This window comes from Hyperolius riggenbachi, chromosome 6 (assembly GCF_040937935.1).
Source record: "Hyperolius riggenbachi isolate aHypRig1 chromosome 6, aHypRig1.pri, whole genome shotgun sequence".
Classification (NCBI taxonomy): domain Eukaryota; kingdom Metazoa; phylum Chordata; class Amphibia; order Anura; family Hyperoliidae; genus Hyperolius; species Hyperolius riggenbachi.
The window spans coordinates 91,865,145-91,890,681 of record NC_090651.1 but is presented as its reverse complement, the minus strand read 5'-3'; the positions used below and the strand labels follow the sequence as shown (position 1 = coordinate 91,890,681).

The 25,537-nt window shown below is 44.8% G+C and overlaps 1 protein-coding gene across 2 annotated transcripts in view; it reads right to left on the bottom strand.

Moving 5' to 3' along the window:
- The window catches only part of RASAL2 (RAS protein activator like 2), a 476,310-nt gene extending 451,191 nt beyond the window's left edge, over positions 1-25,119 (bottom strand). For both annotated transcript variants that reach the window (XM_068239650.1, XM_068239651.1), the window contains exon 1: positions 24,486-25,119. In XM_068239650.1, coding sequence (XP_068095751.1) covers positions 24,486-24,669 — 184 coding nt within the window. In that variant the 5' untranslated portion in view covers positions 24,670-25,119. The remainder of the gene's footprint in view (positions 1-24,485) is intronic.
- Positions 25,120-25,537: the final 418 nt, after the last annotated feature.

Sequence of the window (25,537 nt, the reverse complement as noted above, 5' to 3'; positions counted from 1 at the left end):
CTTTTTTGAAGGTGTTGAAGGTGGGAGCGAGCCTGATGGGCAGTGGGAGAGAGTTCCACAGGATAGGGGCAGCTCTAGTGAAGTCCTGCAGTCTGGCATGGGAGTGCGAGATGCGTGGGGTGGTTAAGAGGAGGTCGTTGGAGGAGCGAAGTGGGCGGCCAGGTGTATATCTGCTGACCAGGTCAGAGATGTAGGTTGGGCAGGACTTGTGTAAGGATTTGTATGCCAAACATAGGATCTTGAAGCTGATTCTGAAGTGAATTGGAAGCCAATGAAGGGATTTGCGTAGGGGAGTTGTGGAGACAGAGCGGTGGGAGGAGTAGATGAGTCTGGCTGCTGCGTTCAGGATGGATTTTAGGGGGGCCATGCGGTTTTGAGGAAGGCCTGACAAGAGGGAGTTGCAGTAGTCCAGGCGGGAGATGATGAGGGCATGGACAAGGAGTTTGGTAGTGTCTGGGGTCAGGAAAGGCCGGATCTTGGAGATGTTGCGTAAGTGGAAATAGCAGGCTCTAGCTACGGTTTGGATGTGGGAGGTGAAGGAGAGGGCCGAGTCTAGGGTGACACCCAGGCAGCGGGCTTGTGTGGTTGGATGAATGATTGTGCCATTGACAGTGACATAGAGGTCAGTGGGGGGGGGGGGGGGGGTGAAGCAGCACGGGGCGGGAAGATTAGGAGCTCAGTCTTATCCAGGTTTAATTTTAGGAACCTGGCAGACATCCACGATGAAATAGCTGAGAGACCAGAGGATACCTCTGTATATGACTTTGTATAACCAAACGTCTGTGTTTTTGGTGAGACATATGAATACTGAATGACTATACATAGATTACTCTTCTCATCCAAGATGATGATGTGTGATGGATCAGGTGACAGGCGTGATCAGTGGGCTCTGCCCAGCAGTCAGTGGTATCCTATGGAGAGGAGGAGCAGCAGGAGGCTCCTTGCTCTGAGCAAGAACAAAGCAATTTGTCCAATAAAATCTGCTCCGGCCGACTGCTAATTGTCTGAGTTTGTCAGATACAGAAAACAGAGATGCCTGTAGAGACATCTTTCAACTGAAACAACCAGCTGACCAACGTTCTACAACAGGGCTTACAAAATAATTATGGAATTCTGAAGCCTGTACAATTAACAACAATTAGAGAAAGAAAAAAGTTAGGCTCCAGCGATAATTTGAAAGGAAACTTAGCCACCTGGCTCCTGAGAATATTTATTTCAACTCAAGCTGAAAGAGGAACTGTAACCAATGATTAAACTTCATTCCAATCAGTAACCGATACCCTTTTATCACAAAAAACATTTACCTTCTCAAATAGATCATCAGGGATGTCTGTATGGCTGAAAGTGTGGTGAAACCCCTCCCACAGTGTGATGTCAGGACCTAGGTTTCCAACTGCCAAGATACAACTACCAAGCAACCAGTATCTCCCTCTGTGCATATAGATCTATAAAAAATACCTTAGCGCATCACATTGTTGTGTGGTTATAGATAAAGGAACTTGGGGCTGTCTGTTTTTTTTTCATGTCTGCCAGTAGTAAAGATGATTACTGCAGGCAGAATGTGGATCAAACAATGTGAACAAATTACATGGTGAATAATCATTTCTTGATCTCTTTTCTACATTTTTAACTTCTCACTTTTCAATGTATTGATTTATTCCTCTTTAAATCCTTAAAGAGAACCTGTACTCTATAATTCTTACAATAAAAAGCATATTCAGTATGTTCTCCTGTGCCCCTCTGTGCTGTTTCTGCCACTCCCTGCTGCAATCCTGGCTTGTAATTGCCAGTTTTAGGCAGTGTTTACAAACAAAAGACATGGCTGCTAACCAGAGTGTGATAGGCTGAGAGGAGAGCTTGGAGAGGGTGTGTAAAGCTTCTGCCTATCACAAGCTGTGCTGCACATTCCACACATTCCAGCCTGAGCCCGACACAGCCGACAGAGGAAAGAAGATAAGATTTATTACAGAGACAGTGCAACTAGAAAAGGCTGCAGTAAGCAAGATCACATTAGAACAGGTATAGGAACTTATAGGATAGAAGAAATAAGGTTCAACATTTTGTTACAGAGTCTTCTTAAAGGGATACTTAAGCCATGATAAAAAAAAATGATTTTTACTTACCTGGGGCTTCTACCAGCCCCCTGCAGCCATCCCATGCCCTCGCTGTAACTCCCGGATCCTCCGGGGGGCTTTCCGCCAGTTAGTTTCATTTTTTGCCGACAGGCTTACAGTGCAGGCGGTCAAACGTAGCTTTCTTCGCGTTCCCACCAGCAATGGCGCCCTGCGCAGGATGCTACTGCAGACAGGACCGTGAAGAAGGCTACGCGTGGCCAGGCCTGTCAACGAAAACGAAACTAGTTGGCGGCGGTGTACCAGAGGATTAGTGAGTGACTGCGAGGGCACGGGACAGCTGCAGAGGGCTGGTAGAAGCCCCAGGTAAGTAAAAGTCATTTTTTTTTAAACATGGCTTAAGTATCCCTTTAAAAAAATGGTGTCTGAACAGTAGGCAAGTGAGCAGTATAATTACATTCTGCTAATTAATCTTCTGGTGGGCAATCCCTCTGTGCACATGCTGCCCCCCCCCACCCTTTCGCTCAACAAAAGTGTAGCAGAGCAGTCATGTGCATCTGAAGCTAGATATGCAGCAGAGAGTGAGTAGCTACCATAGAGAAAAGGAGGCCCGATGCAGTGCTGGAGCAGATAAATATTACACTGCTTTGCTGCACTTACTCTGCACAAGGAGGAGTGGGAACCCATAGCCCTCCCCCTCAACCGTTGCAGGGGTCACAGGGACTATTGTTACACCAATGTGTAAGAATATAATGACATAATATTGCCAGTATGCTGGGGGATGCCATGAGATGGCCAGCCTATTTATACATGGGCACAGAGTGACTGCATGGTCATGTGGGTGGACAGAGGAGGCCAGGGAAATGGTAATGGTAATATGAAGTGAGTAGCACTCCAGGATGGACAATTCTGTGGCCCTGGCACTCTTGGACATGGAGGGCACCAAAGCAAAAGTGGGGGGGGGGGGCAAGCATTCTTAGGTACATATTGGTAATGATCTATCTGAAAATACTTGCCAAAGAAATGCAAGTAAGCAAAGCATAGGTCCTTTTTAACATGCATAACACTAGGCAAAACAAAAAATCAAAAAAAAAAAAGGGGGTAATCCTTAACAATTCTCACCATAGTAATATGTAAATTCCAGACAAAGTTGCAACTATTGCAATTGAAATATGTATGCTCTGTTAGTGCTCGTGCACACTGGAGGCGTTTTCGCCTGCCAAACGCTTTTGTGTAATAAAAGCCTATGAGCATGTTCATATCAGTGCGGGCCGTGCGGGCATCAAAGTGGTGCGTGGACCATTTTTGAGGTGATTCCGCCTCAATGGAAGGTATAGGAGAAATGCAAAACGCTCACAAAATAGAATTGTGCAGCAATTGCGTTTGCATTTTTAAGAATAAATACATTTTATTCTTTTCCGGGTCCAAGAGTTCACTTCCTGACTTGCGTCAGCGCGTATTGAAGCGCTTTACAAAAACCGCAGCGCCCACCCGAGCGCTGGGAGGAGAAAAATAAAAAAACTCCTCCAAAAACGACAAATGCGAACACTAACACGAACAGAATGCAATGTGAACGAGGCCTAACAGATCTGACACTGATTCATAAAGACAACCTTCCACTTTCTAAAAAGTAACAGTGACAAGGACTTAGGCATGTGCAGAAACCAATGTTAGTTACCTGGTAACATCCTTTTTAGTAACCTCCAGGACAGGTCCACCACGAGAACGACAGGCTCCTCCCAGGAACAGGAAACGTCCAGATAGAGTACTCTATAAATCTTTGTCCAACCCCTTGATCCTCAGTCAATTCCAAGTACTGTTCCTAAAAACAAAGGGGTTTTAATATTCATACTGCATATACATATACTTTTCCTGTACTTATATACACATATAAATCCTTTACTTGGGTGGGTTACGGACCTGTCCTGGAGGTTACTAAAAAGGATGTTACCAGGTAACTAACATTGGTTTTTCCATTAACCTCCAGGACAGGTCCACCACGAGAAGATGAGCAAGAATCTTACCAATTTTGGGTGGGCTGACTGCCTGCAGGATTTTCCTTCTAAATGATTGCTGCCTTGCAGACATCAGGTTGATTCTGTAGTGTCTAGAGTAGGTGCTTAGACTTAAACATGTAGCCGCTCTGCAGATTTCTTCTGGCGTAGCACCCGCTCTGTAAGCCCATGAAGTGGCTGCTGCTCTGGCTGAATGGGCTCTAACTGTATCTAACACAGTATTTCCTGTAATCCTATAGGCTTCCTCTATGCATAGTTTTACCCATTTAGCTATAGATATTTTTGACATCTTTCCGCATCTTGTAGCACCTGAAGAGTTGACTAGCAAGGCTCTAGAACTCCTAAACTCCGCTACCCCTCTCTAAATAGCATATAAGACCTCTTCTGACATCTAACCCCGGCTCTTCTTCAAATGACGGTAATACAATGTCTTGAGATCTATGAAAATTTGTAGCTACTTTAGGCAGAAAATCATCACAGGTCTTCAGTATTACTTCATCCTTTATACAAAAAGGTTCGTCGCAACATAGGGCCTCTAACTCACTCACCCGTCTAGCCGAGGTAATAGTTATGAGAAATACAATCTTCCTTGTTAGGAGTCTGAAGGGAATTTCTGATATGGGTTCAAAGCGGAGCAGTGCTTTTCAGCGCTGCTAACTTTGGGTGCAGTCAGCGCCGCCATAGACTGTAATGGGAATCAGTCTATAGCGGCGCTCAGTGAGGAAGGTCGGCTCCGTCAGAAGACGGAGCCGAAGTTGCTTAAAAAACACAATAATTCGGCCTCCAGCAATCGCTGGAAGCCGAATTATTTCATTCCCCCACTATCCATGGCGGCCTGGAGGGGGAATAGTAATTAAAACGCCCCGGACTTGTGCAGAAGCAGGACCAGCCATATAACAGCTGGATCCTGCGCCCAAGTCTACCAGCGCCAAATTCACATGTACGCGTTCAAAGGGCTCTCATTTCAATACCTTCAAAACTAAGGATAAATCCCAACTAGGAACTTTCCTATTTACCATACCTCGTTTGGATTCAAGGAGTAAAACCTCCTGCACTCTGTGTCTTCCTTGTTTGCAAACATGTCTAAACGCGGCCGACCCCACTGCTTGGTAAATTTTCTGAACATCCTCTTTGATATCTCCATTTGTGTTTTTGACATTCTGTGTCTGCTCAGAAAGTCTGCCATCGTGTTCAATGACCTCTTCAGATGTATTGCTGACAATGAAAGGAAGTTTTTCTCTGCTATTGTTAATATGTCCATGGCCAGGTCCATCAGCTTCCTTGACCTTGTACCCCCTTGCCAATTTGCGTTTACTCTGATGTTCTCGGCTGCTGCGTCAGTTATATAGTCTGTGGCTTTGGAAACTACTTCTAATGATTCTCGAATCTTTTTCCTTAGAAGCTCCCTTATCCACTTTTTCTTCTACTTTTTTAACCTATAGGGATAGAACTCTTGCTACACATGTTGTAGCTGCTGCTGGTCTAAAATTTGCACCTGCTGCTGTTCAGGCCTCTAAGGGCAGATTCTACTTTCTTATCTTGTGGATCTTTCACATACCACAGATCCTCAAAAGCTAATTCGTTGTCTTTATTAACCTGTGAGAATGCTGTATCAAGTTTAGGACATCAATCCCAAGTCTTAACATCTTCCTCTGTAAACTGAAACCCTTTCATAAATCCCTTTGACATAAACAACTTTCTGTCCGGGTATTTCCACTGACTTAATATGGTATTCTTTGTAGATCTGTGTATAGGGAAAGTCAAAGATTCTTTTGGCTTCCTTCCCTGATATAACCTATCATGCATAGATACCTCTTCCGACTTCTTGGATTCAGTATCTAAAGTTTTATTAATAGCCAAGATAAGCTGCTAAGTCTCATCAGCCGGAATCTAAACCTGGATATCTTCTTAATCTTAGTCTGGCTGTCCATATTTTTAGTAGAAGAGTCTGATTCATCATTATCTTCCTCTTCACCCTCCATATCTTCTTCCTCAGAGGAAGATACAATATTTCTCTTTTCACTTTTATGTTTAATAGGCTGAGACTCAGCATTTGGTATCTCCACGGCCGGCATGGTCGTACTCGTACCTGGAATTACTGCCTTTGTTGCTGGGGGGATAGCAGAGGCAAATACTTTCTTTAATGATTTAATTGTGTCAGCCATTTCCCTTTTAATAGCTGACATTAATTCTTCCTTTAAACCCCCTGATTGTCCCTGTATTAGCTTTACTAAACAAGGTTGGAAAAACTGCACATTATAATTATGGGCCATCTTTGCACCACAGAGCGGGCACCGCCTTCTTGGCTTTGTCGGCTTAGTAGACTCCGGGCCCTATAACATAATCAAACAACAAAATTAATGTCATCCCTCTTTCTCAAACAAAATGGAAATACATATATCCAGGCACATCGCCTCTAGTTAGGACATTAAATAAATTATTAGGGAAAGGGAGGTGCTGAAGGGGGTGTGGCTAGAAAACAGCAAAAATCTATTAACCCTTCGCACACTCACATGCAAATGTTCAAACAAATGCATTCACATATTCACTCATCCAGGCACAACTGTTATCCCTACAGCTAAATTAAAAGCCAGGGTTTTAGTTCACAGAAGAATGCATTCTTATGCTTAGTCACCTATACTGCGCAGAAGTACCCAGGTAAACATAGGTGTCCTAACTCTGGCCCTGTAACATGCATAGTGCAGACATGCAAACACATTCATTGCATCAAACCTATCAATGGATTAGGAGCACACATCCTAACTTCCTCTCCTGGGAAAGACGGTGCATCTTATGAATGTGTTTGCATGTCTGCACTATGCATGTTACAGGGCCAGAGTTAGGACACCTATGTTTACCTGGGTACTTCTGCGCAGTATAGGTGACTAAGCATAAGAATGCATTCTTCTGTGAACTAAAACCCTGGCTTTTAATTTAGCTGTAGGGATAACAGTTGTGCCTGGATGAGTGAATATGTGAATGCATTTGTTTGAACATTTGCATGTGAGTGTGCGAAGGGTTAATAGATTTTTGCTGTTTTCTAGCCACACCCCCTTCAGCACCTCCCTTTCCCTAATAATTTATTTAATGTCCTAACTAGAGGCGATGTGCCTGGATATATGTATTTCCATTTTACTACTGACCCCTGTGGCTAGGGTCCAATTCAGTGCACTCCCTCCTTCCCCTGTATGTATTTGTCAGCATGCACACAGCTTATGCTGGTGTATGCGCATGGTGCACGTGGACACATAACGTTAGCTCCCTTGTGCGATTGGTAAGATGCACCGTCTTTCCCAGGAGAGGAAGTTAGGATGTGTGCTCCTAATCCATTGATAGGTTTGATGCAATGAATGTGTTTGCATGTCTGCACTATGCATGTTACAGGGCCAGAGTTAGGACACCTATGTTTACCTGGGTACTTCTGCGCAGTATAGGTGACTAAGCATAAGAATGCATTCTTCTGTGAACTAAAACCCTGGCTTTTAATTTAGCTGTAGGGATAACAGTTGTGCCTGGATGAGTGAATATGTGAATGCATTTGTTTGAACATTTGCATGTGAGTGTGCGAAGGGTTAATAGATTTTTGCTGTTTTCTAGCCACACCCCCTTCAGCACCTCCCTTTCCCTAATAATTTATTTAATGTCCTAACTAGAGGCGATGTGCCTGGATATATGTATTTCCATTTTACTACTGACCCCTGTGGCTAGGGTCCAATTCAGTGCACTCCCTCCTTCCCCTGTATGTATTTGTCAGCATGCACACAGCTTATGCTGGTGTATGCGCATGGTGCACGTGGACACATAACGTTAGCTCCCTTGTGCGATTGGTAAGATGCACCGTCTTTCCCAGGAGAGGAAGTTAGGATGTGTGCTCCTAATCCATTGATAGGTTTGATGCAATGAATGTGTTTGCATGTCTGCACTATGCATGTTACAGGGCCAGAGTTAGGACACCTATGTTTACCTGGGTACTTCTGCGCAGTATAGGTGACTAAGCATAAGAATGCATTCTTCTGTGAACTAAAACCCTGGCTTTTAATTTAGCTGTAGGGATAACAGTTGTGCCTGGATGAGTGAATATGTGAATGCATTTGTTTGAACATTTGCATGTGAGTGTGCGAAGGGTTAATAGATTTTTGCTGTTTTCTAGCCACACCCCCTTCAGCACCTCCCTTTCCCTAATAATTTATTTAATGTCCTAACTAGAGGCGATGTGCCTGGATATATGTATTTCCATTTTACTACTGACCCCTGTGGCTAGGGTCCAATTCAGTGCACTCCCTCCTTCCCCTGTATGTATTTGTCAGCATGCACACAGCTTATGCTGGTGTATGCGCATGGTGCACGTGGACACATAACGTTAGCTCCCTTGTGCGATTGGTAAGATGCACCGTCTTTCCCAGGAGAGGAAGTTAGGATGTGTGCTCCTAATCCATTGATAGGTTTGATGCAATGAATGTGTTTGCATGTCTGCACTATGCATGTTACAGGGCCAGAGTTAGGACACCTATGTTTACCTGGGTACTTCTGCGCAGTATAGGTGACTAAGCATAAGAATGCATTCTTCTGTGAACTAAAACCCTGGCTTTTAATTTAGCTGTAGGGATAACAGTTGTGCCTGGATGAGTGAATATGTGAATGCATTTGTTTGAACATTTGCATGTGAGTGTGCGAAGGGTTAATAGATTTTTGCTGTTTTCTCAAACAAAAGGGAAAACACCCTGGTGCACAAATATCAAGAGTGATAGCAACCCTGAGACCAGGAAGGAAGGAACATGTATAGACATATCATATACATATAATCCATCTGATATCTATAATATATATTTTCTTTGCATATAGTCGTCCAGGGAGTATATCATAAAGGCCAATCATATAACTGTTATGCTGCCCATACACTAATGATTTACACATATATACCCATATATATCTATGAGGCATTAATATCCAACCATATATATACACATCTCCTTATATCTCCCTGAATAATCTGCACCAGCATTCTATTCTATGCATAGTTATACAGACCTCAGATCAGACGCTAAGCAGGCTGTTATGTTATACTGCATAGTCTCAAAATTAATAACAGACCTCAGTACAGACGCGGCATAGGGCGTACAGCTCATACCATATAGGTCACCAAGCCTCCGCCACGCTTACCTTTCCTGGCTCCTGCTTAGCGTCCATCCCGCTCCGTTCAGCACACGAACTGCCGAACCATGCAGGCTTCCGGCGTCTCTTCCCCACGCGCCCGGAAGTGACGCTGCGTAAGGGCGGAAGTACGTCACGCGTACGCCGCCATTGAGGGCAATCAGCTGCCTACCCTCTGGAGGCCCGCATGACTATCCACGTCACTTCCTGCGCGCCATTAGCCTCCGCTCCAGGGGAATCATGGACGCCACGCGTGTCCTCCGGATCCACCGCAACTCGGGCAGCCAGGACAGCCATGGGAGAAGGTAACCATCGCTTTCTCCCCACCAGACCCCAATACCTCTCTAGGCAGGTCCACCATCCGCCGCCAACCGGGTCCCAAACACACCTGGTCTGAAGGACCGGCGAGCGACAAGAGCACTCCTTGTTCCCTGGAACAGGAAACGTCAACTGAGGATCAAGGGGTTGGACAAAGATTTATAGAGTACTCTATCTGGACGTTTCCTGTTCCTGGGAGGAGCCTGTCGTTCTCGTGGTGGACCTGTCCTGGAGGTTAATGGAAAAAGAAAGAGACTTAGCTGACCCTTTACTAAGATTTACTTAGTGTTTACAAAACGCCCAGAACCATTTAATCTCCCATGTAATCCCTATGTAGCACATGGATTACAACAGTACTAACTATATGAAAACTCAGAAAAAGAAGACAAATCTTAGCTATAGGTAACCAGCACCTCTTCCTTATTTATATGATCATGAAGTCTCACTGAACAGGCTGCAGCAGTACTGTGGCATAGATGTTCTCTAGTGGTTCAACTTCTCCTTGACTGTCAAAAAAAAGTGTATATCCTTGGGGCCTTTACTGTCCAACCCTGCACCAATAAAATACAGCATGCACAGTAGACAGTCACGGACTTTACCGGGGCTGAAATCGGTACAACAAAAGGGACTGGAAAGAAGCCGAGGTACCTCAGATACTTTGGGTGGGGGGTGTTACAGAATAAGCCCCAGGTAAGTATAACTCAACTTTATTCCCTCCCCCCATCTCTGTACTTGAATATCGCAAGCATTTCTATGGTAACACTTGTTACCATAGCAATGTCTGTGATACTCAAGTGCCAGTAATAAGGGTAATATTGCTTTGCACGGTCTGTGAAAGGTAATTACTGCACCTCTGTGCATCAAGCCCTATGGGAGAAGAGCACTTTACAAAAGTTATTGGATAATATATGCCAATGCATGAACTTATAACACCAACAGAGGAAACTTACAACTGCATTTCTCTGTATTTTTACAGAATAATGCTTAATTACTCCGCTGTAAGGAACTGTAGTGATAAAGGGAGCCATTCAATTATGATTGAATAGTGTCCTGCAGTGACAATCGCCTTTAACAAATGATGGTAATGGTGTGGCAACAGACAGCAAGAAATGAAATCATTCAGAGTTGATGCAAATGTTATGCTTCTTTTGTACACATGTATGTAGCTTGAAAACAGGACAATCCAAACCTGCAGCAGTGCAACATTAGTGGTTGCAAAGACTCCTGAGGGGATGCTAGTTTGACAGTGAACAATTCACACAAACTGGTCATAGAAGCCTGTTGACTCATTTTAATAAAAAACACTTGATCTACTTGGTAGGCATTCAATCAGCAACTACATCATGGATAATTTAATTGCATTTGATTACATTTTACATGCTGCGCTCCCAACTGCTGCTTTCACAGTGAAAACACTTTCCCATTACTGACTGAGACACATGGTCACAAGTTTGGCTTCAACAGAATCATTAACCTTCTGGGTGCCATTCCTCTCCTATTCACAACACTGCAGACCATTACATTCTCCAGTGTTCTCCCCAGGGTCTTTTAGCCGGGTGCTCCACTCGGCTAACTTTGGTGACCACCCGGCTGTCATCGGCTCACCTCCTCTTATGCTGTAAGCAGAGTTACACCAGCACTGCATTCCCCCATCGTGCCCCATCCGGCTACTTTTTCATCCCACCCGGCTGGAAAAAAATTCTGGGGAAGACACGGCATTCTCAGGCATGTACTATTAGATGTCTTATCTGAAGAAAAAGCATGAAACTGAACAAAAGTCCATCAAAGACTAGGGCAGTCTCAATTGGCTTAACATTTATCAGCACATATAATTGCAGGAACTATTATAAACTCTAATACAGGCTAGTATTATAGGTAGTACTATAGAGGAGGAACAAGGGATGGGGCTTAAAAAAAAAAAGAAGACTGTTACAGTTAAAGTTTCAGCCACACCTTCTTTTAAAGACCACCTGCAAAATAAATCCCCACTCCCTCATTATGCAGGGGTTCCCCGAGATGCAAGATCTGAAGGGTTCCTCCAGAGTGAAAAGGTTAAGAATAATAATCCTAACATTTGTATAGCACTTTTCTCCTGTCGGACTCAAAGCGCTCAAGAGCTGCAGCCACTGGGACGTGCTCAAGAGCCCACCCGGCAGTGTTAGGGAGTCTTGCCTTGAACTCTTTACTGAATAGGTACTGACCCTAGCCAGGATTCGAACCCTGGTCTCCCATGTCAAAGGCAGAGCCTTTAACAAGTACACTATCCAGTCCAGAAAGATTGTTTTAGGGCCCGTTTCCACTGTAGCGTTACGAAATCGCCGGCGAATCACCGCAGGCAAATCGCATGCGGGTGCGATTCCGCATGCGTTTTTTGCCGCGATTTCGCATGCGATTTCGCATAGGTAAGGCTGTATGCGATTTTAACCATGTCACTGCCTGTGTGAATTAACATGGGTACCTATGCGAAATCGCATGCGAAATCGCGGCAAAAAACGCATGGGGAAAACGCATGCGATTTCCCTATTAAATACATTGCGTGCGATTCGCCTGCATTCCACACGCAGGCGAATTCTGAGGCCCCTACCCTGCAGATTTTTTCTGCACAGAAAAACGTGCGGGGAAACGCACAAGTGGAAACAGTCCCATCCACTTCTACTGACTGTGCGGATCCGCATGCGTTGCCCGTATGCTGATTCGCGATAGTGGAAACGGGCCCTTAGAGAGTTATTTAGTATTTATACTGTGATTTACAGACTATATATAATATTGTCACCAGCTGTCTATAAAAGAACCCTTGCAACCTAATCCCTACCATAGTCCAATGTCCATCGTACATCTAGGGACAAATTAGGAAGTAACAAATTAAACTTGTCTAGATTTTTATTGAGCGAATGGAGAGTGACCATCATACTGAGGAACTTCTGGAGCCATAAGTGGGGGTAGGATTTATGTTTCCCACACAGTAGTTTTCTGGACAACTAGGGTTTGTAACCATTTCATTTTTAACGAAATGCTAAAAACAAGCGCCTGTAATAGCTGTGGGCTTCCAGAGCACATTGGTACTGTGGATTTGGACTACAGACTTCAACCTTAGTGGCCAGGCCTGTAGCGTGGCCTAAGTGTCAGCCTGCCCCATGTCTTGTGACTGCAACATTCAGACAGCCGGGACTACAGAAAGCCACAACCTCAAAACTTTATTAACATGGACTCTAGCAGAGGACAGATGGAAAACAGAGAAATGCACCCAGTATGTAGTTAAAGGGTTTAGCCTAATTCCCCCTCATCGGAGACCAATCACAACTGTAATTTGATCTCTCAGCTGTATCAGCTGGCTGCCTCGGCACAGTAGCTAATTTGTAAACACAGGATGTTCACCCCATGTCTGCTTCCATAAAAGCAGGAAGTAGACACACTGCAGATTTAGATCAGCTATAACAAAGACATTTTTCTTTAAATGTTATTATGCTGTTGCTTATCTTTGATAGCAGAAAAGAAGTGCTGAGTTCAGGTCCGCTTTAAGCTGTAGATTTATTTATAAATGTACAGTATGGAAAAAAAATAAAACCAGAGGCATACAGCTTTTTTGCTTGATGTTACTGAAGCACCCCAACTGACAACTGCTTACTAAAGGAAAATTCACTGAAGCATTAGCTTTGCAGAGAAGTCTATTGGAAACTGGAAATGACTGAACATAAAATGTACCCAAGTAATCCCATTTATGATGATCTCACAGGAGTAAAGAAGCAGCTCATGGATCAAACTCCAACATCAATACAGCATCTGATATTCTGCAATGCTGGGAAGTCATACACAATATTGACACAGCCAAATTAAACAACACATATGATAACACCAGGCTTACAGCTGATAGGAACACCTTGCAAAGCAAAGAAAGAAAAAAAAACAAACAAAGAAACGAAGAACATACACAACATAACTCCGGTCAAGTGCAAAGAGCGATGACATGCAGGAGGGCAAGACAAGCAGACGTCACCTTTGATCAGAGAACACAAGGAAGGTAAGTGGCCCAAATTGTCTGTGTGTGTTTTAATTTTATGTAATGCTATACTTTGATTCACAACTAGGTATCCGGCACCGGCAGGGAATGCCTAAAAAGCACAAACCTCCCCCCCACCCCCAAATACCAAGCCTCCAGCCACGCCTTGCCGCCTTCCTCTTGCTCCAAGCAGCTTCCCCCTGTGCATGGAAGCAGGTGCATTACCTAGCGTGCATCGGGTCATGTGACACACAGAGCCGAGCACAGATGATGGAAGCCACTAGAAGCAAGAGGAAGGTTTTAAGACCTCGCTGGAGGTACGGTAAGTATTTAAAAGACTGCAAAACCCTACAAACAAAGTCCCCATTATCCCTCAGGCAATGCCGATTAGTCGAGACTTCCAGTTTCCTGAGTTCCAGATAATAGGGACTTTGCTGTAGTAAAATTTTAAATAATATTCATATCCTACCTAAGCAGTATCCACTTGTTTAATAAAGGGTCGCTTCAATCCCAAAGGCAGGGTTTTCCAGCTTCCTCCAAATGAGCCAAGGCAAGAAATGGAGGCAGCGGCAGCAAAAAAGTAAACACTTGACGAACACCCCCCCCCACCCCCCAATGCCCCCGGGGAAACCCCCTTCCCGACACTGAGGAACAATCCACATGGTATACAACGGAACCAACATCTTACCCAAAGATGCAGTGCTTGATAAGGGTTTGGGCTTTGTGTCAGTGTATTCAATAGGGAATTTTGACTGGAAGGTAGAATTCTCTAGGTTTATGCGTTCCATCAGATTACAGATGACATTTTGTGACAGTACTTTGCCTGACCGTGAAAGTCTGGTTTGTAAAAGTGACTGGATGCTTGAGATTAATACACATCTGCTGATTTGTTTGAGAGATTGGTACAGCATAAAGTTTCGGATTTATGGTAAGAAGACAGTTGAGGTACAAGACCCAGGAACGATAATTTAAAAATAGATGAAAGCAATACTATGTACGTAGTAATCACTAGAGCAGACAAATGAGGTGCTGTGGTGGTGCTTGATAAAGAGAAATACATTGTAGAAGCAGTCCAACAGTTGACAATTGAGGGCCATTATGAAGTATGTGCTTATGATCCAACTTTGGAGGTTAAAAGGAGGGTTGACCAGATTATCCAACAGGGTTGGGAGGATGAGTTAACCTCCCTGGCGGTAAGCCCGAGCTGAGCTCGGGCTATGCCGCGCAGGAGGATTTCTCAGGGCCTGCTGGGGCGATTCGCCCCATTCAAAGTGCTGTGCGCGCAGCCAGCACTTTGCTAGCCGCGCGCACAGCTCGATCGCCGCTGCTCTGCGGCGATCGCCCGCACGCAGCGGCGAAAGAGGGCCCCCCCCCGCCAGAGCCCTGCGCTGCCCGGACCAATGAGTTCCGGGCAGCGCTATGGGCTGGATCGAGTGCGCATGACGTCAGGACGTCGGCTGACGTCCATGACGTCATGCCGATCGTCGCCATGGCGACAGGAGAAGCCAAACAGGGGAACGCGTTATATACGCGCTCCCCTGTTTGCTATTGATGCCGGCGACGATCGCACTAGAGGGCCACATGCGCCCTCTAGTGGTGTTTCATGTAGCTACCACTCTGGTAGCTTTACATGAAACAAAAAACAAAACAAAAAAAAACAACGATTTTTTGCTCATTTGCAAAAAAAAATTAACCGCCAAGGAGGTTAATGGATAAACAAACTGAGTACTTAACGTGTGAACATCCACAAATTCTATTGTATGTTTGCCATCAAAAGTCTATAAAGATCTGATCAACCCTCCTGGCCACCCAATTGTTTAATGTGCGGGAAAAATGCTTTTAATTTTAAATCAACGACCCTGCAGTTATGTGGCTGCATGTTGTCTATTCAATTTCCTCCTCCTCACAAGAGGCATCCCGACAGTGTCCCAGCCTCCTAGAGTTTGACACAACAGAGGGCATGACTTGTGCTGCCACGCAACCCCTCTTCCCCCACATCTGATTTATGTGAAATGGGTGTGGTCTGTGCTGCAACTTACCCTCACCAGCTGGAACTTATGGTAAAGTTGGGCCTGACTACCACTCACTCTCCACCTAAAGCTGTAGAAGTAGCCTGTAGTCAGGATGCCACTCTATTTATATCCTTCCAGTGGGACATGAGGTGGGCGTGGCTGGACTGCCACTTGCTCTCACTCGAACATCCTAAAGGAAGGGGTGTGGCACAGATATCCAAGCTCTAGTGCTAAAAGGAGTTCATCAATTTCCAATGGCAGGAGTGCAAAGTCACTCTTCACCAAAAATAATGGAATTTACATTTTATACTTTAAACCATTGTTCATGCAAATGGGTAAAGCCTAGAATGTAAATTTACGGGATAATAACTGTAAAAATGAATAATTAAAGAACAATTAAAAAGGTACGGATGCCAAACACTATTGCCGCTGTCACTTCACTTTCTACATGCGGAGCGGCTCTCTTTGTTTGACTTTAGTTCTGTTATTATTGTCACAATAATAATTACTTCCAGAAGATAAATGTAAGGGTTGATTCAATACTCCATTATCTGAACATGTGTCTTTCATTACTTCTCTATGAGCAGCTGCCAAACAGGGAGAACATCTAACATGCAGATGACACAAGCACTGCTCTCAATTAATATTTCCCAGGAATGTTCTACAGAAGATAAAGCTGCCGCACTGCTGTCCCTTTGTTGTGTATTCAGCCAGGAAACACACACAGGGCATTAACAGGGAAAGCACATACATAGATGATTGAGATCTTATCACCTGCATGAAGGAGCAGGTGCTTTTCATAGTAACAGCCCCACCAGAGATAAACCTCTGGCACACGTGTCTATCAGAAACAGGCGATAAGTGCTTACTGACAATTCATCATCCGGGCAGCAAATTCTCATCAGAAGGTGCTTGACAATCAGCGATGAACAGAAAACCGCCATGCTTCTCCTCTATACCTTCATTGATTTCCTAGAAAGAATGTCCGTTGTGTCTCACTGCAAAAATGTCAAGCTTTGTTCTTCAAATTACATCTTTGTTTCTTTCTGAGGGATAACACGGCACAAACTATTAAACCCTATGGCTCCTGAGCGGTTCAGTGGAAATCACTGCCACTTGGTTGTTGTATAATGCAGCCCAGTTGGGGTTCCCAATTGTGCAGCTGGTTTCAGAGGTTTGTGGTTACAGAAAACTGCATTTAAGGTCTGGTGGGAAGTTGCTATACATTCAGATGTAACTATTTTGGCTGAACCACAGTTCAAATGTCTCTAGAAAATTACAATTGGCACTGGAGGGTAGACAGGTGGTGTATCCATGATAACATTGGTCAATTCAGTCACTGACTATTAAACTAGGAAATATAACAAAACAATTCCAAATACAGTAGAGTCTCAGTTATCCAGAACTCAACTAGCCAGAAGTCTCAACCAACCAGCACAAATCGCTGGCAGTACTCACAGTGGTGAAGGCCAACTCCTTTGGCTGCTTGTGGGCTATGCTGTGCCTAAAGACTGGTTTCCATGGCTCCCCCAAGGTTAATATACTTTTTATTATTGTATTTTAAAATTTAATGCAGAGTATGGCATGTATATATGGTGGGGTTATAGTGCTGTATTAGCTAGGCCTATTTTTTAACATTGAAACTTAAAGGGAAGGTGCAGGCAGAAAAAAAAAATCTACTTACCTGGGGCTTCCTCCAGCCCCTGGCAGCCTATGTGTCCCTCGACACAGCCCCGGTGTCCAGGGATACCGTTTTAGATGCCGACTTCGCCCGGCTGGCATCTTCTGTGGCTGCGCTCACGTGACTTGCAGCATTCTGCGTAGGCACATTAAGTACTGCGCCTGGGCAGAACACTCCAGACCATGTGAGCACGACCACAAGCGCTGCAGCTGCACGCTCACACAGGCACAGTAGATGCCGACCTGGCAAGGTCGGCATCTGCAACTGAGGGGGATCGGCGGACACTGGAGCTGCGGCGAGGGACAGACAGGCTGCCAGGTGCTGGAGAAAGCCCAAGGTAAGTAGATCTTTTATTTTTTTGCTTGCGCAGGACAGGACGGGAAGGCTGCAAGTAGCTGGCAGAAGCCCCAGGTAAGTGAAACACTGTTTTGTTTTAAGTATTCAGTTCCGCTTTAAGCAACCAGAAAGCACACTTAGCCGGCATCAGCCGATCCCTGTCAGTGCCAGTAAACCAAGACTCTACTGTACTTGTTTTCTAACAGTCATTTTGCAGTCACATGGCCACTGCCCATGTTTTCTTACTACGCTGGTACACCAGGTGACGTCTAGCACCCAGGAAGCCTAAAACCTTGTGCACACGTAAGATGGTTCTCAGCCGAGGATCAAGTGTGTGTACGCCGGCCCTGAAGCATCGGTGAGAGATCCCGCCTGCCGGATCAACTCGTTCAAGCGCAGACCAATGCTATTCTAGGTTGTGTATTTACAGAACTCCCCCCCCCACCCACAAAAAATAAATATCACCTGAAGGACTGAGTCCCACAAGTTAAAGAGAAACCATAACCAAGAATTGAACTTCATCCCAATCAGTAGCTGATACCTACCTTTCCCATGTGAAACCTATTCCTTTTCTCAAGCGGATCATCAAGGAGCTCTGTATGGCTGATATTGTGGTGAAAAACCCCACATGTGAAGTCAGCACCTCACAGCTCTGGGGTACTGACATCACACTGAGGGAAATAACAGCTGTTTCCAACTGCCCAAAAAAAGCAAGCAGCATCTCCTTCCAGTGACATCACCTGCCAGCAGTAAAAATGTCACCATGTGATAAATGTCTAAATGTAAATCAGGGAGAGGAAAGATTTTACAATGAGCAAACACTGACTAAATCATTTATACATATTGTAAAAATTAACCCCCTTGGAGGTACGCAGTTCCTGATGCTGCGCCCGCCAGTAGGTTTTTTTGCCCCCAAAATTTTTTTGAACGCTTTAGCTGGCATTAGCTAAGCGTATGTATTAGGTTGCTCTGGTCCTCCCCATGCCCGCCGATCGCCGCCGGCTATACATACCTTGCCACGATCCCACGCAAAGCGCAGTTTCCAGATCGGCTTCCGGCGTTGCCATGGCGACGATTGGAGATGACGTCATGACGTCAGCCGCAATCCCGATCGCCGTCATTGCGAAGCCTGGAGCCGATTGGGCAGCTGCGCCGGCGTGGGAACGCAGGGGGGTACGTATCCCGGAATTGCGGGCGATCGTGGGGGAGCAGAGCAACTTTGTGCATACACTTAGCTAGCGAACCGCTAGCTAAAGCGTATTGCACCATTTATTTTTTAATAATAATGGGGCCATGTGGTCCTCTGCGGCGGCTACCCCGTATGTAGCACGGGGTTACCGCTAAGGAGGTTAAGCACTTTTTTATTAAATTATTTTCACTGGAGTTCCTCTTTAAGACATGCCATCCCTTATTAGGTACTTGGAGCCAGTTTCCACTGGAGCCGAATATGCAGTATTTTCCTGCATGCAAGCTGGACAGGGAAATGCTTCCTATTCATACACCAGCATGCCAACTGATATTGGTTAAAAGGAAATAAATATGGCAGTCTCCATATTTTTTCTCACTTCAGTTGTCCTTTAAGAAAAAGGTATTAAACACTTTAGAAATGTTGGCTTCTGCTACAACAGACAAGTGCAAATGGACTCAGTAGGAAATTTTATTTGAGGGAAAACAACTTATAAAAGCAGCAAATATCTCCAAATCAGCTCTATGAAAAGATTTTACAAAAACATCTCACCTTTGTACTTTGCTTTCCATGCACTGTAAACTCTTACAAAATGCTACACAGAAGTAGCAGCCTGCTCTAATCACTAAATTAATCTCAAGTGTGCAAGAAGGGTAAAAAGGCTTCCATTTCTGTGCAAGAGTTTTAGATAACACTGTACCTGCAAATGAACACAAGGCAAGGAGACTATCCACCTTCCACTGAAAACAGTTCTTCACTCCAAACAGCACAATAAAATGTAAAGGCAAGTTAATTTTGAACAACATAAAAAAATGACTTGTGTAGTACCAATGTGTTACAGCATTATTTTAAATATGACAAGTGAAATTACACTTTGAAAATAAAGCATAGCTGGAAAATCTGTTGCAGTTCCACATAGGTGCCAAGAAAGCTGAATAAAATAAAACTGCTAAATAACTGGTCAGTTGCTCTAGCAACCGCTCTAATTGTCCAAGTTTGCATTTGAATACTGAAAGCTGGAATAGGAGTTGTTGCAATGGGCCACACTGGTAGTAAGGATGCTAAAAGCTTAGGTGTGCATTTACATACAAAACACACACAAACACAGAACACAATCTACACAAAAGCATCTAACATACTTAGAACAATGTTTTTGTATTCATCAATTAACACATCCTACTGCAAAGGTGAAAATTACTTGCTGTGTGCAACACTTATTAGTTGTACTATCAAGGCAAAGGGAAAAAAAAAACAAAAAAAGAAAAAAAAAAATACTTTCATGCTTCATACCGACAAAGAAGAAAAATTAAACCAAGTAACAAATGCAAATCTAAATAGAGTATCGCCAGAAATTGTAATTTAAACATCTCACCTGTATTTAATATCTATTTTGACTACTACTGTAACAATAATTAGAAAACGCTTTGATTAGTGCTTAACCTCCTTGGCGGTTAATTTTTTTCTGCAAAAATTGCAGAATTCCATTTTTTTTTATTTTTTTTTTTAATGTTTCATGTAAAGCTACCAGAGTGGTAGCTACATGAAACACCACTAGAGGGCGCATGTGGCCCTCTAGTCCGATCGTCGCCGGCATCTATAGCAAACAGGGGAACGCGTATATAACGCGTTCCCCTGTTTGGCTTCTCCTGTCGCCATGGCGACGATCGGGATGACGTCATGGACGTCAGCCGACGTCCTGACGTCAGGCACACCCGATCCAGCCCATAGCGCTGCCCGGAACTCATTGATCCGGGCAGCGCAGGGCTCTGGCGGGGGGGCCCTCTTCAGCCGCTGCGTGCGGCCGATCGCCGCAGAGCGGCGGCGATCAAGCTGTGCGCGCGGCTAGCAAAGTGCTGGCTGCGCGCACAGCAATTTATAGAATGAAAATCGCCCCACCAGGGGCTGAGATCTCCCCCTGCGCGGCATAGCCCGAGCTCAGCTCGGGCTTACCGCCAGGGAGGTTAAACTATGGCTACAGAAGAGTAAGGTATCAAATTATCTCGTAGAAATACTATGGAAATCAGAAGTATTATAATTTAGTGCATGTCAATAAAACCAGGCCGCAACAGCCACATAAATAACCAACGAGGACCAATAATATTTCCTGGAAACTGAATAGAACTCCAGTAATACCACAACTATGGGCAATGGTAAAGCTTAACCCCTGCAATGAGTGATTAAATAGCGGTGTTCATGGGAGGTTTAGCCTTGTACACATGCCAAATTAAACTCAGTCAAGGCAGCCAATAACGACTGCCTCGGGCAAGAAAGTGGTGTGTGTACAGCAGTCCCCGATCCCCCTCAGCGTGATGGTGAGCGGTCCACCTGGAAATTCGATTAGGCCAAGGACATTATTTGGCGCTAGTCTAGTTTAGAGGACTGTGCAGGAAAGCTTTTAGGGAACAGTTGTCCAATCACCGCACCCTCTACGGCACAAAGCAATGTGATTGGCCAAATAGTGCGGGCATAGTTTACTACAACCTATATGAAAGCTAACATGAAAGCTAACAGTATTAGTGTTAATGTATTAGTGTTAATGAGCGGGGGGCGGATCCACTCGAGCGAGCAGCCGTGTACACATAGCTTTACCAATCGCTGGATAGCGATGGAATGATGGTGGCGGTAGGCAGAGCTGTACGCTCTTGTACAGCTCTGCTTACCGTTGCAGTCATTCCATCGCTATCCAGCGATTGGTAAAGCTGTGTGTACCCGGCCACTCCCTCGAGTGGATCCGCCCCCGCTCATTAACACTAATACATATTCACCGCTTCTGGCCAATCCGTGCACAGCGGTAGGCGGGCCAGACAAGCGCACAGACAGCGGGCCGGGCACTATGAAAACTGCAGATAGTGACGATCAATAGATCGTCTTAACATGAACCGCCCCCCCCCCCTCCTCCCCCTCCCTCCCCTCCCTCCCCCCCCCGGCTTATTAGCAATCATAAATATACACTGCTTCTGTTAGTGGATCCTCCTCCCGCTGCCCGGCTCATAAGCAGAGTCCCTTACGATGCACATTGTCGTTCAGCCCCCTGCCATCAACCTGACAGTGACAGACACTGACCCTGCCCCCCGCTAAAGCTTGTTTTGAAAAAAAAATTGTGAATACATCGAAATCACAATTTCTGAGAGAAAAAATAAATAAATAAAAATAAATCGCAGTTGTGTTCAAAATTATTCAACCCCCACTGAAATTGAGTGTTTTGTCCAGTTTGACATTGATTTTGATCATTTCAGTCATCTTGTTTACAATTAAATCAATGAGGCACTTGTAAGTCAGACAAATATAACATAACATTTATAATGAAATAACCACAAATGTCTTTTTTGTGCTCACATTACCACAAAAGTTATGGGATAGTGTTCTGTGGACTGATGAAACAAAATTAGAACTGTTTGGGCCCATGGATCAACGCTATGCTTGGAGGAGGAAGAACAAGGCCTATGAAGAAAAGAACACCTTGCCTACTGTGAAGCATGGCGGGGGGTCAATCATGCTTTGGGGCTGTTTTGCTTCTGCAGGTACAGGGAAGCTTCAGTGTGTGCAAGGTACCATGAATTATCTTCAGTACCAGGAGATATTGGCTGAAAATGTGATGCAGTCCATCACAAACCTGAGGCTTGGGAGACATTGGACCTTTCAACAGGACAATGATCCCAAGCATACCTCCAAGTCCACTAGAGCATGGTTGCAGATTAAACGCTGGAACATTTTGGAGTGGCCATCGCAGTCACCAGACTTAAATCCGATTGAGAACCTCTGGTGGGACTTCAAGAAAGCAGTTGCAGCGCGCAAGCCTAAGAATGTGACTGAACTGGAGGCTTTTGCCCATGAAGAATGGGCTAAGATACCCATAGATCGCTGCAAGACACTTGTGTCAAGCTATGCTTCACGTTTAAAAGCTGTTATAACTGGAAAAGGATGTTGTACTAAGTACTAAGAATGAATGTCACTTGGGGGTTGAATAAAACTGATAATGATGTGAGCACAGAAAATACATTTGTGGTTATTTCATTATAAATGTTATGTTATATTTGTCTCTGACTTACAAGTGCCTCTTAGATTTAATTGTAAACAAGATGACTGAAATGATCAAAATCAATGTCAAACTGGCCAAAACACTCAATTTCAGTGGGGTTTGAATAATTTTGAACACAACTGTAATTCTACATTCATGGGTGATGGACAGAATTGGGCATGAGACTGAAGGTACAATGTGCAATAATACTTTAAATTATGGGGAACGGTGTAGGTGTGAAAGCGGGAGAGGTAGAACTATGGGAATGCCACAGTTATGGGAAACAGAGTAGAGCTAAGGATGGGAATGAGGACTTCATTAAATTCTCCATTACCCTTGATATACCGCCATCCCCACACTGCATACCACATAAATGCTATGTTATTGTCTTCATATCCATCCACTCCTTTACTCCATCCCTCATATTCCCTTCTTCCACAGAACCCTTGTTCCTCCTAATCTTTATGAATACCTCTAGTACTTCCCTACAAGCAGGGAAAATGCTAGATGACTGCCAGGTCATCATCTAAGAGTGAAGTTTGCCGCTAGTCTACATCAGGTGACCCAACAAGAAACCTCATAGGGACATTGCACTAACATCATTGGTTGCTGTTTCAACAGTTCTCCAATGACAGCACCCTTGAAAAACTTTTAGGCTTCACATAGGTTGTAATAATACCTACGCCCACACTATTTGACCAATTACAAGGCTTCAAGTTGTAGAGGGTGCTGTGATCGGAGCTGGGCCACCTCAAGTAGACTTTTGCTATACAGAAACTTGCTGGTATTAAGCAGACTACAGCCACCTATTTTGTACAGAATACTGCCAGGTGCTTTAAATATAATTACTGTGCAATTCACAACATTGTGCATTGCTTATTAATGCAAATTTGCCATAATGTGTATGTAGATAAAAAAAAAATTATAGGATAAACAAGGGAGCATCAAGGGATCTTAAATCACAGGGCACTACACTGCACTCAGCTATACAAGGTTAGCGATTGGATCAATTCTTCATAACAATTCTCCTGTAATCTAACAGAGATGAAGTGGACAGGGTGTCAGAATTGATCACTAATAAGCACGAGATATTTGATTTTTCAGGCTTTTCTTTCTACAATCGACAGAATTAGGGAGAGCTTAACCATACCTCTACACAGGATAATCAGATTCCAGGAGAGAATGACTGATTAACTGACACCACAATTAATTGTAGCTGTCAATCATTTGCTCTCAGAATGTGGCTGGCCCTGTGCAAAGTTTCAGTTCAGCACCCTCTACTGCCAAACTAATCAAATTATAAAAACTAATAGAAAATCAAATTCAAAATCAAAGACCATCTCTGGCTGGTTGCTAGTATACAACCTAATCTAGTATACGACCTAATCATTTGATTGGGAACCAAATCGATTGCTTGCCACCTCTGGCCAACAGTGGTCACTTCCAGCGGTTGTTACCTATCTGCACAGTTAGCTGACTAGTATATCTTAAAAGATGCAAAACACCTGTGCAACTTAAAACCTGCTCTACAAACAAAATGCAAAAGACAACATGATAGAAGGCGTGATATAGCAAGGAATGGATGGTTTCATTGTGAAGATGTGCATGGACCGATCTCCAGGACCTCAAAGCGCTGGTTGAAATCAGAGACAGCCAAGTGACAAGCAAGTTGGACAGAGTGACAAGAAGACCATCTTACCAAAGACTCTGACCCAGCCCTGCTGCTGGCACACTGACTCCATCAGGATGCGGTCCAGCACCCCTCCTGCTCCTCCTGGAGAGTCCATGTCCCCAGGGAGGGAGTCCCTGTCCTGGTAACCCTGGAACAAGTCCTGCCCGCTGGATAAGGAGTCTCCTCCGGGGGATAGATCCATCATCAACATAGCAGCAGCTGGGGGAAGACAGGCCCGGGGTCCAGGAGGCTGCCGTCAGGCTGGAGGGAGAGTCAGGGTGCCCCAGGCAGCTGGAGGGAGAGCAGAGTGTCAGGGTGCCACAGGCTTGGCAGTGCCAGGCATGGACAGGATAATGACACAGCACAGTACCCTTCGCCTTGTCTCTTCCCCTCTCCCGGGACTGAGGGGCAGCCCCGAGACTCCTATATATATCCTCGGCGGCGGGGGCACGTGACCGGCCACAAGCCCGGTTAGGCAAGCTGCGGGCGGTAGAGCAGCGGCGTTGCCGTGGTGACAGAACACCTGGAGAGGCCGCTGTCCTCCTCCGGGACGGAGCGGTGGCGGCGAACGTGTCTCCGAACTCTCCCAGACTCCAGCGGCATCAGTGGCATCCCTGGGAGATAGACAGGAGCAACCATTAGCCTATCCAGTGGAGGAGGAGGGCGGGACTCGTCTGGAACAATTCGGAATCAGGATTACCGAGCTCATCGATGAGCAAGATTGGGCTCATGGGCGTGGAGCGCTCTCTGGTGGTTGGCAGTGAGATGACTTCTGCATGTGGGCATTTATGGTGTAGTCAGATGGGGTTGATTCGGAAGTCATGCATGCACAAGTTGATGGTCTGAAAGCTACCTACTTAGTCCTGCAAATGATTAATCAATCTCCTATAAAAATTGATCATGAGGTAGGAGATGATGAACCACCTTGCACCATATAATATTTTTTTATTTTTTATATTTGTAAAGTTCCAGCATCTAATAGTGTGTGGCAGGATAGGCTAATGGCGAATCGTCTTGCAGGGTATAGGCAGCCGACAAATCAGACATTTGTCCCCTGGTGGAATCTGCCCATCATCACT